Source organism: Drosophila santomea, chromosome 2R (genome assembly GCF_016746245.2).
Source record: "Drosophila santomea strain STO CAGO 1482 chromosome 2R, Prin_Dsan_1.1, whole genome shotgun sequence".
In the NCBI taxonomy this organism is placed as follows: Eukaryota; Metazoa; Arthropoda; class Insecta; order Diptera; family Drosophilidae; genus Drosophila; species Drosophila santomea.
In genome coordinates, this window is record NC_053017.2 from 14,197,983 (window position 1) to 14,211,246 (window position 13,264).

General features: G+C 46.1%; 4 protein-coding genes and 2 non-coding genes across 8 annotated transcripts; 3 read left to right on the plus strand and 3 right to left on the minus strand.

The window, feature by feature from the left end:
• Positions 1-223: 223 nt before the first annotated feature.
• Positions 224-851, minus strand: LOC120445653. Its single transcript, XM_039626198.2, has 2 exons — positions 798-851; positions 224-731 (listed from the first exon to the last, which is right to left on the minus strand). The coding sequence occupies exons 1-2, from the start codon at positions 846-848 to the stop codon at positions 246-248; spliced, it is 537 nt and encodes a 178-aa protein (XP_039482132.1). The 5' UTR covers positions 849-851; the 3' UTR covers positions 224-245.
• Positions 852-1,179: 328 nt separating this feature from the next.
• Positions 1,180-1,250, plus strand: Trnag-gcc. Its single transcript has one exon. It is a non-coding gene; the product is annotated as a tRNA-Gly (tRNA).
• A 156-nt stretch (positions 1,251-1,406) lies between these two features.
• Trnaw-cca lies at positions 1,407-1,478 on the minus strand. The gene has a single exon. It is a non-coding gene; the product is annotated as a tRNA-Trp (tRNA).
• A 307-nt stretch (positions 1,479-1,785) lies between these two features.
• On the plus strand, positions 1,786-8,855 carry LOC120444622 (heterogeneous nuclear ribonucleoprotein U). Of its 3 annotated transcripts, none has more exons than XM_039624425.2 (10): positions 1,786-2,227; positions 2,433-3,197; positions 3,326-4,177; positions 4,243-4,724; positions 4,789-4,917; positions 6,165-6,336; positions 6,856-7,742; positions 7,805-7,976; positions 8,042-8,115; positions 8,180-8,855. In XM_039624425.2, the coding sequence occupies exons 1-10, from the start codon at positions 2,086-2,088 to the stop codon at positions 8,342-8,344; spliced, it is 3,840 nt and encodes a 1,279-aa protein (XP_039480359.1). In that variant the 5' UTR covers positions 1,786-2,085; the 3' UTR covers positions 8,345-8,855. The 3 variants fall into 3 exon arrangements, with proteins under 3 accessions (XP_039480359.1, XP_039480360.1, XP_039480361.1); XM_039624426.2 differs by having other exon boundaries at positions 8,045-8,115; XM_039624427.2 differs by lacking the exons at positions 6,165-6,336; positions 7,805-7,976; positions 8,042-8,115; positions 8,180-8,855 and having other exon boundaries at positions 6,856-7,036.
• Positions 8,856-9,214: 359 nt separating this feature from the next.
• On the plus strand, positions 9,215-11,251 carry LOC120446145 (peptidyl-prolyl cis-trans isomerase FKBP8). The gene is made up of 6 exons (XM_039626972.1): positions 9,215-9,371; positions 9,495-9,992; positions 10,048-10,130; positions 10,184-10,493; positions 10,553-10,783; positions 10,842-11,251. Exons 2-6 carry the CDS (start codon positions 9,501-9,503, stop codon positions 10,917-10,919), a joined length of 1,194 nt encoding a protein of 397 aa, XP_039482906.1. The 5' UTR covers positions 9,215-9,371; positions 9,495-9,500; the 3' UTR covers positions 10,920-11,251.
• A 600-nt stretch (positions 11,252-11,851) lies between these two features.
• LOC120444480 (cystathionine gamma-lyase) lies at positions 11,852-13,225 on the minus strand. Its single transcript, XM_039624159.2, has one exon. It carries the CDS (start codon positions 13,122-13,124, stop codon positions 11,943-11,945), a length of 1,182 nt encoding a protein of 393 aa, XP_039480093.1. The 5' UTR covers positions 13,125-13,225; the 3' UTR covers positions 11,852-11,942.
• Positions 13,226-13,264: the final 39 nt, after the last annotated feature.

Below are 13,264 nucleotides of genomic sequence, written 5' to 3' on the forward strand. Positions count from 1 at the left end.
AAACGAAACGAAACAATTTCGAATGCAATCATTTTAGCTGTAACTATAAACTGTAATCAAAAATGTAAGAAAAATATATAAAAATGGCTTGGCTATACATACACACACAAGGAAATAATTGTATTTTTCATCTTTGGATGGTTTTAAAAACTACTTTTATTTATATAAACTGACTTACTTTCGGTAGAAAGTATTACCTTGCCATTTATTTTCCCTTGTTATACATTTTTAAAACCTGTTTAAAACTATTCATCGGCTTCTGCTATACTTACAGTAAGCTCAATTCCCCCCCAAATTTTGCCATCTTTCATATACAAAACCGAGAATCTGTTAAGACCTTTGAAGACAATGGGTGGCCAATCGTCGGTAGAAACAACGCCGTCTTTCACAAAATATTCACCCTTTCGAAAAGGACACATTTCAGCACCGGTAGTGGGTAAATTCGATTTGGTCGATAATACACGGAAATAGGAAATGTAGTAGCGATCGAAAAATTCGCATGGTTTGCTTTTGACATTCACAATTCCTTTAACCCAAAATCCATTCTTAAATGCGTGGGATTCGAATAGAATTTCATACGTTTCGTCCAAGTCTTCTAACATAGTAACAGTTCCATTTATCTTGCGCTCCCTGCCGAGCAATCGTAGCTGGTATATAAAAAGGGTTTTTGTATTTCCTTCAATAGCATCTATCGACTCAAAGCGGACTTCATAGTTGCTTTTCCTTGAGCCCTAAAAGATGAAAATTAGTTTGTTATTATATTAAGTTTGTTTTATTTTTATTTTATTTATTTTTACCACTGAGACTGTCCACAGGATCAACAATCCTAGTATCCACCATGGAGTCATATTCCTGAATTCAATCAACCAAATTGTGAAATATTGAGGTCTGTCCTCTTAATTTATAGATTTAAGGCAACAAGAGTATGGCATGTCGATCTAATGTTTTCCAAATTTAATTACAACTGTGTGTTAATAAGCACTTGTTCTGCTAAAGGGGCATGGCTAGAATAGATGTTGCAAAAGCACGTTTTTATTTTAGAAAATTCAACAAGTGTCATAATACCAAATACATTAAAAAATCGCAACATTATTTTAAACTCCCTTTTTTCTTTTCCACAAATGAACAACTGGTTTTGCAAGCCAAGCATATATTTATGCTAGGCCAAGCTGTATTTAAGCATCGGTGGTTCAGTGGTAGAATGCTCGCCTGCCACGCGGGCGGCCCGGGTTCGATTCCCGGCCGATGCAACCGCTTTTTTTTTATATATTTCTAAATTCAACTAAAAAATAGAATTGTTTTTTTGTTTTCCTTTAAACATATAAAAAAATTTATACTGCAGCTTAAAGAATATTTGGTATAAAAAATAACTTTGAATTTAAATAAAAATATTATACCCCATCAATTGACCCCGACGTGATTTGAACACGCAACCTTCCGATCTGGAGTCGGACGCGCTACCGTTGCGCCACGGAGTCGTTGTCAACATTCGCGCCAAATGGCCAACATACGTAAAGCCAATAAAAAAAATGCACTTTGTAACGTACGTATTTGTACTATTATCTATGTTTTGAAGATAACGTTGACTTTTTTATGCTCTTAATTCTGTTAAATATAGTATAAACTATATAACCAGCAATCATTTGAAATTTTTTTTGCAGCGCACAATCAAACGGTTGTTGCACACCAGCGCCATCTGCCGCTAACAATGTGCAGCCAGGGTATCGATAAGCGCACAAGCACATGTATCGAACGCCGGCACTGCAGCCCTGCGTTTTCGTTTTTCGCAATCGCAGCCAACTTCACTTCAACGCGTTCGGTATAAGATTTTGGGCCATTTATTTATTCGCAACGAATGCGAATGTAAAAGCGAATATTTCGGTTGATTTGTGCGCGCACGGTGCTAGCAAACATTGCGTCTTAACTTGGGTGATATTTCCAGCGCGAGTGCCATTTGCCTGACAGCACAATTTGGCCAGCAATTCCCCCCAAAATTCATTTTTTCGCATCGCCAGCTTTGCAGCGGTGCATTGGTGTGAACAAGAGTGTGTGTTTCTGCCGCCAATCCAAAGTTGAAGCGCAAAAATGGATGTGGCGAAGCTGGAGAAGATGAAGGTGGTGGACCTGCGCAACGAGCTCCAATCGCGTGGCCTGGACACCAAAGGAGTCAAAGCTGTGCTCGTCGAGCGCCTGAGGGCATATGTGGAAGGAGGAGCCGGCGACGGAGGTAAGTTTGTGTGTATGCGTCATTTGTGCGCCCGTTTTGTGTCTGTGTATGCGCGTGTCACTGTGTGCGTGACCCGCGTCCAGGTCATGCGTGTGTTTTTCTGTTTCTGTTTGTGTTCGTGTTTGTGTGTGGCTTAGCGTGAGTTAGTTGTAAGTTTTCCTTATATAACGCGCCAGTAATCACTTTTGACTTTTCCCGCCTCCAGAAAATGCGCCGGTCACACCAAGCCGCCGACAGCGTCGCACGCGCTCCATGTCCCGCTCTCCATCGCCGGTGCAAGCGGCTCCCGTGGCCGCAGAACCAGTGCTCGATACACTGGAAGAGGAAGAGCAGGCGGAGGAGAAGTCTGAGCCAGAACGTGAACCGGCAGCCGAGCCGGAACCGGAACAAAGTGAGCCGGAGGAAGCTGCTGAACCAGCTGCAGAGACAGAGGACACAACCGCAAGCCAAGCGGTAAACGAGGAGTCGCAGCCAGAGGCCGAAGAGTCTGATGAAAAGTCGGAAACGGACGACAAGGAGGAGAAGGAGGAGGCCATCGAAGAGGAAGTCCCCGCCGTCGTTCCACAGAATGAAGTGGGTGATGAACCCATGGAAGAAGATCATGATGCTGCTCCTGTGGAGCAGGAACCAACGCAAACTGACGAGCCTGCAGAAGCAAAACCAGCCGAGAGCACTGTGGCCGAGCATCAGTCAAATGGCGACAGCTTGAAAATGGACGTTGATGAGGAGGATGCGGCCGCTCCAAAAGCAGAGGAGGAAACCGAGACAGCAGCAAAGCCTGAGGATCAGCCCCAGGAACGGCGCAAGCGATCGCACAGTCGCTCCAAATCCCGATCGCGCAGTGGTTCCCGCTCTCCCAAACAGCGCAGCAGCGTAGGTGACAAGCGTGACTCAAAGGCAGCTGCCGAGGAGCGGACAGTTCCTGAGGACGAGCCCACCATCGAGGAGAATAAAGTGGGATTGAGCTGGTGTAAGTAGACTACTGGCATTTATATTTACACCATGTACCACAATTATCTTATCCAAATCATAACCAATATTTTTAAGCGCGATATACACATTCTCTGCAACTAATAACCCTCTGTATTTATATTCCAGTTGATTCCGATTTGCATTTACGCATCGACCCAACCACGTTTGCATCGGCCAAACCTCTTACCTCGGAAATTTACTCGTTGATTTGGTCCGGAGCACGCGCAAACTACGGAGTGCGTGAGGGCAAAGTATGCTTTGAGGTGCGCCTTTCCGAGGAGTCGCTGCCGGAGAACTCGCACTACTTCCGGGATGAGCCGAATGTGCGAGGATTCCGCGTGGGATTTTCAATGCCCCAGAGCTCCTTGTTGCTGGGCGAGGCCGAACATTCATTTGGTTACTGCGAAACCGGGCGTAAGGCCACTCAGAGCGAGTTCACCGACTACGGCAAGCCTTACCAGCTGGATGACGTTATTGGCTGCTATTTGGATCTGGAGAGTGAGCCATGCACAATTAATTACACTCTGAACGGCGAGGATCTTGGCGTTGCGTTCGAGTTCGAGAAGAGCATCCTGGGCGAGGAGGGTGCCCTGTTTCCGCACATCGTAACCAAGGGCTACGAATACTCTGTGAATTTCTCTGATACCGAGCAGCTGTTGGTGAATGCCGAGAGGCCAACGCGCAAGCGCCGCAAGCCACGTAAGGACGAAGACAAGGATAAGGACGACGATAAGGATGACAACGATGGCGAGAAGTGGAAGGTCTTGGACGAAGCCACGGCGGATGATGATGAGCTGGAGAAAAAGGATGAAGATGGCAAGGCTTCTTCGGAGAAAGATGAAGAGGAAGTCGAAGGTCCTGAAAAAGCCAAAGAGGATGAGTCGGCGCCGAAACCGGAGACTGAAGCCGAAACAAAAGTCGAGGCTCCTGCTGATGTTGCTAAGCCCGAAACAGAAGCTACCGAATCTTCGGAAACTGGTGATTAATGATTAAATAATAATTATCATACAATAGTATACTAATTTTTTGGGTTTTCTTTTCAGCTGAGACTTCTACTGAAAACTCGGGAGAAACTGCAGCTGTGGCAAATGGTGATGCTTCTGCAGAAAAGGCCAGCGATGAAAAGGTATCTGAGGAGACGAAACCCTCGGAGACCAATGATGAAGAAGATGAGGACGGTCCTTCGCCTAACAAGCGGCCCAAGACCGATGGAGATTCGGAAAAAGCGGAATCCGAGAAGGAAAAGGACAGGTCGCAGACGACCGAAGATGAGTATGAGGACGTCGTGCCCGAGCCAAGAGATACGGCTGCTCTGCTGGAAGGCTATGTATTGATCGGTTTAGTACCTGTCGAAAAGCTGGTTTCCGGTCCCCAACGCCTCGGATCCCGCAAGGAATGTGAAGTCATTTTGCTGGTTGGCTTACCAGGAGCCGGAAAGACCCATTGGGCCCATAAGCATGTGGCTGAGAACGCCGACAAGCGTTACGAGTTGATTGGTCCCGACGCATTTATTTCAAAGATGACGGTAAGTTTTTTTTTAGATAAAGCTATGTGCTAAAGACATTCTATACTGGCCTCAATAATTGCAGATCGATGGCGCCTCCCGCAAGACTGTGCACAAAGGTCGATGGGACAAGGTGTACGAGATATGCTTAAATAGTTTGGCGGCTCTGGAAGATATTGCCATGAAGCGGCGTCGAAATTTCATACTTGATCAGGTAAAACATAAACTAATGACTTACAAACACCCGAAACAAAACACCAGTCCACAAACACACAAGATTACACTATGAACGAACGATAACCAAACACAAAACAAACGAAACAAGCGAGAATTATACGTTGATGATGACTTTGGCGCCCACCCAACACACTGGGGCTCTGATCCCCTCGGGATTGAGGGCGTTCTACCGGCAGGGCACAACTATATTGTTGTACAAATTTTTTTTATTGTACATTTGAGTATGAAGTATTTTTTTTTTTTGCTCATTGCTCTAACTATAGAGATCCCAAGTGCCCCCAGTGGGGCACCAACTTGGCATGCAGGTATGTCCTAATTATAAGTCGATCCGATAATTAGAGTGCTTAAGTTTGAGGCAGTAAGTATCTATGGAATTCCCATTAGGTTAAGTTTAACGTGCAGGTGCAACAGTTGACGGGGCAGTTAAGAGGGCATTGTAAGAAAAGTGGGGAAGGAAGTGGATATGGAAATGGCATTGGAGAAAGATGAGTGAGTGAAATGGAAATGGAATGGAGTGAAGTAAAGTAATGAAGGAGGAGAAGGAGCGAGCGGCATGGAAGCCACTGTAAGTAGACAAACACAAATCCGATCGACGAGTCGTTCGCCTACAATCTAATCACATATACGTATTAGTACCTACTATCTCTACTCTATCTCCCTCTCTAAATGCCAACTATTCTCATATATATGTATGTGTATCTACAGAGAGCTATGCGATGCCTCATCCTACAGCCAGCAGCACAGCCAACCGCAACTACTTTTCTCTTCCCCCCTCTAGTACATTACATGTTATCCTTATGCAAAGTATTAAGTCAACTGTTGTTAGATGTGGTCGCCGGGTTAACCCGCGGCCACTAGGTATTATGTTGGTGTGCGCACCACTTCCATCGTAAGGCCCCATCCCCTGCGGAGTGCGGGCAGTGGAAAGTGTGTGTGCAACACACCGTGCAACAGGTATGTGTTAGTTTGTAAGCGCAGAAACCGAGCTCTATGCGAGTGCGGGTTCGACAGGATCCTATGCGGACTGGGTCCTGCAACTGTCGCCTGGCCAAGCGGGCCGTATCATCAACGTGTTTCTCAAGGGGCTTGCTATCCGTTCGACGACTATCCCAACAACAACCAAACCAATTTCCAACCAAACAACAACTGGCAGACAATATCTGAACCCAATTCAACCAAACACCAACCAACCAACCAACCAACCGATCAACTGTATTCTTGTAGACCAATGTGTATGCCTCGGCCCAGCGACGTAAAATGAAGGGTTTTAACGACTTCAAGCGAATTGCGGTCGTTTGCATACCCAGCGAGGATGAATTGAAACGTCGCATCGCCGAAAAAGAGGAAAAGGGAAATGCTTTTACAGTTAAAGAATCAACAATTAATAATTTGCGAGGTAAATATTGTCCACCACACCAAAGCAACGAATTGAAAAAAATATATATCCAGAATAATGTACGATCGTATAAACTACTTATGTTCTACCTATCTAAATAAGGAGACATTCTTGTTAAAATGAAAAACAGTATAAAAACTTATGTAACGTATTTAGTTTGTAAGCAGCTGCACTTTATGTATCTATACGTAATTGTAACTGTAAGCCCTTAAAAATATCTCATAATTTAATTACTATTATTGCCATTATTCATTAACATTTATTCTATAACAACCCACTTGGCAACTGGAACGTATAAAGTGTCCAAATTTAATCACAACTTTTTGTTGTCAAACCTGATAAAATCGCATTTCTTGAAAAAAAAAACTAAACTTATACGCCTCTTAACGTCCGGTTGCCAAAGTTGACCCCTCCTGTCCCCTGATGCTCCATATACAATAACTCCTAATTTGTAATGATAATGAGCGATTTTAGCACTTGTGCAGCCTTACTGATGATGTACACGCAATCTTTTTCCAGCCAACTTCACACTTCCCTCGCTGGAGTTTGGCTGGTTCGATGACATAAACTACACGGAGCTGACTGGAGACGAGGCCAAGAGCGAGGTCAAAAAGTACAACGAGAAGGGCAAGAAGGCCATTGACGCGGAGAGGTCGCGCGACAAACGATCCCGAGGAGGTCGCGACAACTATCGTCGTGATGACCGGAATCGGAATCGGTACAATGATGACCGACGTCGTGATTATGGTGGCCAGCGGCACGAAAGCCGATGGAGCGACTCCCGCCGGGGAGGCGGCGGTGGCGGCTACTCCAGCAATAGTGGTGGCGGCGGTGGAGGCGGCAGTCGTGGCTACGACAATCGCCGCAGCTACAACAGCGGCAGCGGTGGCCAGCAGAATTGGGCGCAGAACAGTCGCAGAAGCGGCTATGACGATCGCGGCTATGGTGGCGGTGGCGGTGGCGGTGGCGGTGGAAGCGGCAGTCGTGGCTACGACAATCGCAACCGTGGATACGCTGGCGGCAGCGGTGGTGGCGGAGGCGGCGGCGGCGGCGGTGGTGGTGGCGGCGGTCAGCAAAACTGGATGCAGAACAATCGCAGAAGTGGGTATGACGATCGCGGCTACGGAAGCTCGCGAGACTATCGCGATCGAGACCGCGGCAACGAGCGCAGTCGAATGGGCAGTAATGACCGGAACAGGGGCAGCAGCCAGAGCAGCTATCGCTCGGGAGGTGGTGCTCATCAACAACGGGATTTTCGGCCTGGCCACCGCGACACCAAAGAAGATAGTCGCGGTGGCTATGAGCGGTCAGCTGGTCAATCGCTACCCAAGTATGGCAATAACACCGCTGTAGGCGGTGGCTACGATCAGTACAAGCAACAAGGTGGAGCACCTGGCGGAGGCAAGGTACGTGTGGGGCGCAAATCATCGACCATTGACATTTTGGCTAACCGAAATCTCTACTCTAGGCCTCCCTTAGCGGCAAGTGGAGTACGTACAGCCAGCACCATCAGCAGCAGCAGGCGCCGCAACATCAACAAACTGGCGTCTGGCAGACTCAGCAGCAGTCACAACAGTACCAACAACCTCAGCAAGCAGCGGCGGGTCAGCAACAATACTGGGCCTATAACCAAATGCAGGGTATGTAACGCAGAGTTCGACTACTCAAGGCTATAGCTATAAGTGTTCGCTCTTTGTTTTTTCAGCAGGTTATGGCAACCAACAGGCCTGGCAGAGTGCCGATCCGCAGCAGCAACAGCAGTGGATGTCCTGGTGGCAGGTAAGCAGGAGAGGAGTCTTGTGTAACCACAATACTAATGGCATCGTTTCTTTAACAATAACAGCAGCAGCAGCAGGGTTCTGGCGGAGCAGCGGCCGGCAATGGCAGTGGCGGATCAGGCGTTAATGTGGGAGGCGCTGCTGGTAACAATGATGGCGGTGCCGCCAATCATTACTGGTCTCAATATTCGTACTCCACGCAGTCCAATGCGGGTGCCGACAAGAAGTAGAAGATGTAGAAAGCACTATGCAACCGTGTTCCACCACCATCAGCCCAGACCCCTCTACGTTGTCGCGAAAGGAGTAAACCACAAATCTGAACTAATCTTTATATAATAGTTTTAAAAGATTAACAAAAACCGTAAAACAAAATTAATTTAGTTTAGCCAGTTTGGGCTAGTCGAAACCAAACAATTACGAGGGCTAAACCCTCAGTCAAAATTATTACCTAACCCACAGATGGATTGTGTACCATTAAGAAGACTATTTCATTTGAAATTGAACCTGAATGTTTCGCTTTTCATTTTCCACACAAAAAAAAAAGAAGCATTTTCTATATGACAGTGACAAAGCAATTAAATGAAACACGGTCTTTACTCTGGCACTACGTATCTAGGCAGTACAACTTGTTTTAACGTTTATTACGATTATTGTTTTATTTTTTACAATCAACGCAAACAATTGAAGGAAAGCATTAGAGAAGAAACATTAACGAATAAATCTATACATTGAAAAAATTTATTTGATCGACTTTATTTCTGGGTGAAAGGACAAATCATTTAAACTGGAAAGACGCAGCTAAGTTTAAATTTTGAATTAAGCACTACTAATTAAAATTTCTAAGGAAATATTTTTATTTTAGTTTAGAAAGTTATGAAGTATTGGAATACAGAATTTTATTAAACTGAAGCTGAACATAAGCTTTTCCTTATTAATATTTATAAGCAATAAATAGCATTAACTAGAATTCAAATATAAAGAAGAGCATATTTGTGGCTATTTGATATTTATGAGTGATCGACTAAATAAATAATTGCTATGATAATATTTTTATATATGTATATATCACTACCGGTGCGGTATTGTGGAATTTTCCGCCCACGGGCACACTGCAACCTGGTCACACTGGTGCGCTAGCTGGCAGAAATTCGTAGAATTATTTTTCGTTTCCCTGTAACTTTCTTGTCGTATGTTGCTTTTGTAATAAAATTAAACCATTTTTGCTACTAAAATCCGAGACCACAATCAGATACAGCTGTAAGTTGGGATTACGTGTGTCTGTGTGAACCGCAAGCCGCAGCAATCCGCCCACTTTGCCTTTGCCCTTTGTTCCGAGTTCCACTGATTTACATACTTTCGCCGCCGCCTCGCCAAGCATAGGTAATTATGGATACGGAAAAGTCTAGCAGCAGCTCCTTCGAGGATCTGACCAACGCCGAGGACACCAAGGACATTCGCAAGGTGGCAGTGGAGGAGGCGGCCGCCGGAGATGGCGCTTCCCCGGCATCTGTTTCTGGAGACGATCCGAAGACGGCGGAGGAGGATGCCGAGGAGGAATGTGATATACTGGGCAACAAGCAGCTGATTAAGCGCACCATCAAGAAGGCGCCGCAGGACTCGCTCAGGCGTCCGATTCGCGGCGAACTGGTTACCGTGAATTTCACTGGCAAACTGGACAACGGCACGGTAGTCGAGAAGGAGATAAACTTCCAGTGTCACGTTGGTGACTACGAGGTCGTCCAGGGATTGGACATGGTTTTGCCCATGCTGCAGGTCGGCGAAGTGGCCCAAGTCAGCGTGGATCCCCGCTTTGGCTACGGCTCCCTAGGACTGAAACAGGACGGGGAATCCACGTACCTGGTTCCAACCGATTCGCATGTAAGTTTCGACTTTAATTTCCATAAGAACTCGTTAAATATTTCATTTTTTGCAGCTTACCTACGAAATAGAGCTTTTGGATACCAAATACGAAGACTTTGCGGACCTCAAGAGCTTTGAAATACTGCGCAAATATGGGTATGTTACATTGCATTGTTTCTCGGTTCTTAATAAATAATTCATCTTTTCAGTACGCGCAAGAAAGAACGTGCCAATTTCTTCTACAAGCGCTCGGAGTTCACCACCGCCATTCACCTGTACAGACGTGCTCTGGACTTTCTGGACAATCGGGATGGGGATCCCGAGGCCGAGTTCGACAAGGAGGACTTGGAGCTATCGAACAGCGACACGCAGACCCTGCTGGAGGATCGGTTGATTGTTTACAATAACCTGGCAATGACTCAAATCAAGATTGGCGCCTTTGACGCAGCTCTGCAGTCTGTAGAGCATGTGCTGCGGTGCCAGCCAAATAACTCCAAAGCCTTGTACCGCAAAGGCAGAGTAAGTTGTTGTCTCAGCAGCATAGTTTTCCGTTTACTAATTGACCTATGACCCCGCAGATACTGGAGGGCAAAGCTGACACCCAGGGCGCCATTAAGCTACTGCAAAAGGTGGCTACTCTCGAACCTGACAATCGAGCCGTTCAATCCGACTTGGCCAGACTTTTCATCAAGGCTCGTCGGGATGAACACAACGAAAAGGAAATGTATCAGAAGATGCTGGGTCAGGCCAAGAAAATGGAGCAGAAGACTGCCACCAGGCAAAAGCAGCCTCTTGTAGACAACTCCAAGGTGACAAAACTAAATAGGTGATTTAAAACGATGTGTTAAGCCGTATATTTCTTTTCAGCTGAAGTTACTTGGCTATCTCATGGGTTCAATATTGATTGGAGTAGCTGGCGTCGCTATTTATCGTTACAAGTACTAAGGACAAGCATTGCACACGAACTACTGGTTACTTTAAGCAATTGAAATGCATTTTTTAAGTATATATAGAAGGCAAAATTATGAATGTTGGAAAGCCGCAGTTGCTTATTATAATGATATGGCTCTTGTTGTACATTTAATGATATGCACACTTCACAATAGTATGTATCTTTCAAATAGTATGGTTTTGGATATCGTACATATAATGTTAAAGCTTAAGTTTAATCAACTACATTCTATCAGACGTGTACCGGGAATTGTTCAAATAAACACAATTTTCTCATCATTGTGTTTCATACAGTTCTGAAATAAAATAAACCAACACAATCGAAATCAGACCATATTTATGAACTTGCCATAAGGCTCGAAAGCTTATGAAAGACCCCACATGAACGTAATGATTCTGATAAGCAACACTGATAAGAACTCCTAACTTGGTAAAATATTCTGTTTTTTCTTCGTTACTTAAATAATGCATTTTTTTTTAACTAAAACACGCTCTAATCTGAAAGGCAAACGAACTGTTGTAAAAACACATCGGAACATCCGTTCAAGAGATATGATTTCCCTCTATCGCGACTTAGAATAATTAAATGATGGTGCGAATTTAAATGTGCTGATTCATTGTTTGCGTATGGCCATCGACATGACAATGGGTATTTTTGGGTCTGCCAAGTCTGTATCTATGGGGGGTCGTGGAGGTAATGCAGCTGTCTTGAAACACGAACTTATCAAGACATCAACAATTGTTGAATCTCAGTACGAGCGCTTAATCAACAATAATAACTAAATAACAGCAGTAATAACAAAGCTCTATTTACCACACGTTATCAGTTCGCTATCCTAAAAGATAGCACATCGTGTTATACATTCGATTCCAGACGATCGATATATTTACTTTGTTTATGTTTATAAGTAATGCTCATAAATTCATTCATTTGAGACAAAACACTTTTATTGGGGTTATAAATATACAAATTCATAAACTTTCGGTCGAGGAAAAAATACATGTGATGTGAGTAACTTAAGCCTTCGATGCAACTTCTAGGGCCTGCTCCAGATCCTTGATCAAATCCTCGGCATCCTCCAGACCAACAGACAAGCGAACTAGGCCGTCAGTGATTCCCAAAGTTTTCCTGTCCTCCGCCGGCACAGAAGCATGCGTCATAATGGACGGCAACTCGGCCAGACTCTCGTAGCCGCCCAGGCTCTCCGCCAGGGTGAACACCTTGAGGGCCTTGAGGAACGCCGAGGAGTGCTTCAGCTCGCCCTTGATGTAGAAGGAGAACACGCCACTGTATCCGTAGGTCTGCTTGAGGGCGATCTTGTGCTGCGGATGGGAGGGCAAAGAGGGATGCAGCACCTTCTCCACGAACGAGTGGTCCTCCAGGTACTTGGCAATCTTCAGAGCATTCTTTTGGTGCTGCTCCATGCGCAGTGAGAGGGTCTTAAGACTCCTGTTGACCTGGTAGCAGTCGAATGGAGATGGCACAATGCCAACGGCGTTCTGCAGGAACTTCAGGCTATTGTAGAGCTTCTCGGAGTTCATGGTGATGCCACCCATGACCACATCCGTATGACCGTTCATGTACTTGGTCAGGGAGTAGCAGACCAGATCGGCGCCCAGCTCCAGGGGTCGCTGGAAGTAAGAGGTCAGGAAGGTGTTGTCGACGGCCAGGATGAGATCCTCGCGGACTCCATGGACCAGCTGCGCAATAGCCTCGATGTCGGCCACCTTAACCAGCGGATTAGTTGGCGACTCGATCCACACCAACTTGGTCTCCGGCTTGATGGAGCTCTTAATTAGATCCAAATTCGTGGGATCCACAAAGGTGGCTGAGATTCCCAGGCGAGTGGCAACCTGACGGATCAAGCGGTTGGTTCCTCCGTACACATCGTCGCCCATGATGATGTGATCGCCGCTGCTCAGCATGGTCAGCACAGCGGTGGTGGCTCCCAATCCCGACGAGAAGGTCAGCCCGTATTTGGCATTATCCAAGGCGGCGAAACAGGTCTCCAGCACGTTCCTAGTGGGATTGCCACTGCGGGAGTACTCATAGCCCCTGTGCTCGCCCGGAGCATCCTGCTTGAAGGTGGTGCTCAGCGATATCGGCGGAATCACGGCGGCACTCTTCCACTGCTCGGGGCTCTGGCCCGAGTGGATGGACTTGGTGGCGAAGCCGCTCGGCTGGACTCTGTAGCTCATCTTGTCTGGTTAGGCGGATCGTGGGGAACTGACACGTGGAGAGAGCCCGTCGCGAATATATATACTCCTGCCAGCTGTTATCGCCTAGCCGGTTCTTAATCATTTCGTCCGTTACAACACTACACTCGCCGACAGTGATG

Bases quoted from the DNA above. Each gene is read 5' to 3' on its own strand.
- LOC120444622 (XM_039624425.2), top strand. From the start codon at position 2,086: ATGGATGTGGCGAAGCTGGAGAAGATGAAGGTGGTGGACCTGCGCAAC. The intron at 4,725-4,788 runs GTAAGTTTTTTT...CAATAATTGCAG, and splicing joins CATTTATTTCAAAGATGACG to ATCGATGGCGCCTCCCGCAA. The intron at 7,977-8,041 runs GTATGTAACGCA...TTGTTTTTTCAG, and splicing joins GGCCTATAACCAAATGCAGG to CAGGTTATGGCAACCAACAG.
- LOC120446145 (XM_039626972.1), top strand. From the start codon at position 9,501: ATGGATACGGAAAAGTCTAGCAGCAGCTCCTTCGAGGATCTGACCAAC. The intron at 9,993-10,047 runs GTAAGTTTCGAC...CATTTTTTGCAG, and splicing joins TGGTTCCAACCGATTCGCAT to CTTACCTACGAAATAGAGCT. The intron at 10,494-10,552 runs GTAAGTTGTTGT...ATGACCCCGCAG, and splicing joins CCTTGTACCGCAAAGGCAGA to ATACTGGAGGGCAAAGCTGA.
- LOC120445653 (XM_039626198.2), bottom strand. From the start codon at position 848: ATGACTCCATGGTGGATACTAGGATTGTTGATCCTGTGGACAGTCTCA. The intron at 732-797 runs GTAAAAATAAAT...TTCATCTTTTAG, and splicing joins TCCTGTGGACAGTCTCAGTG to GGCTCAAGGAAAAGCAACTA.
- LOC120444480 (XM_039624159.2), bottom strand. From the start codon at position 13,124: ATGAGCTACAGAGTCCAGCCGAGCGGCTTCGCCACCAAGTCCATCCAC.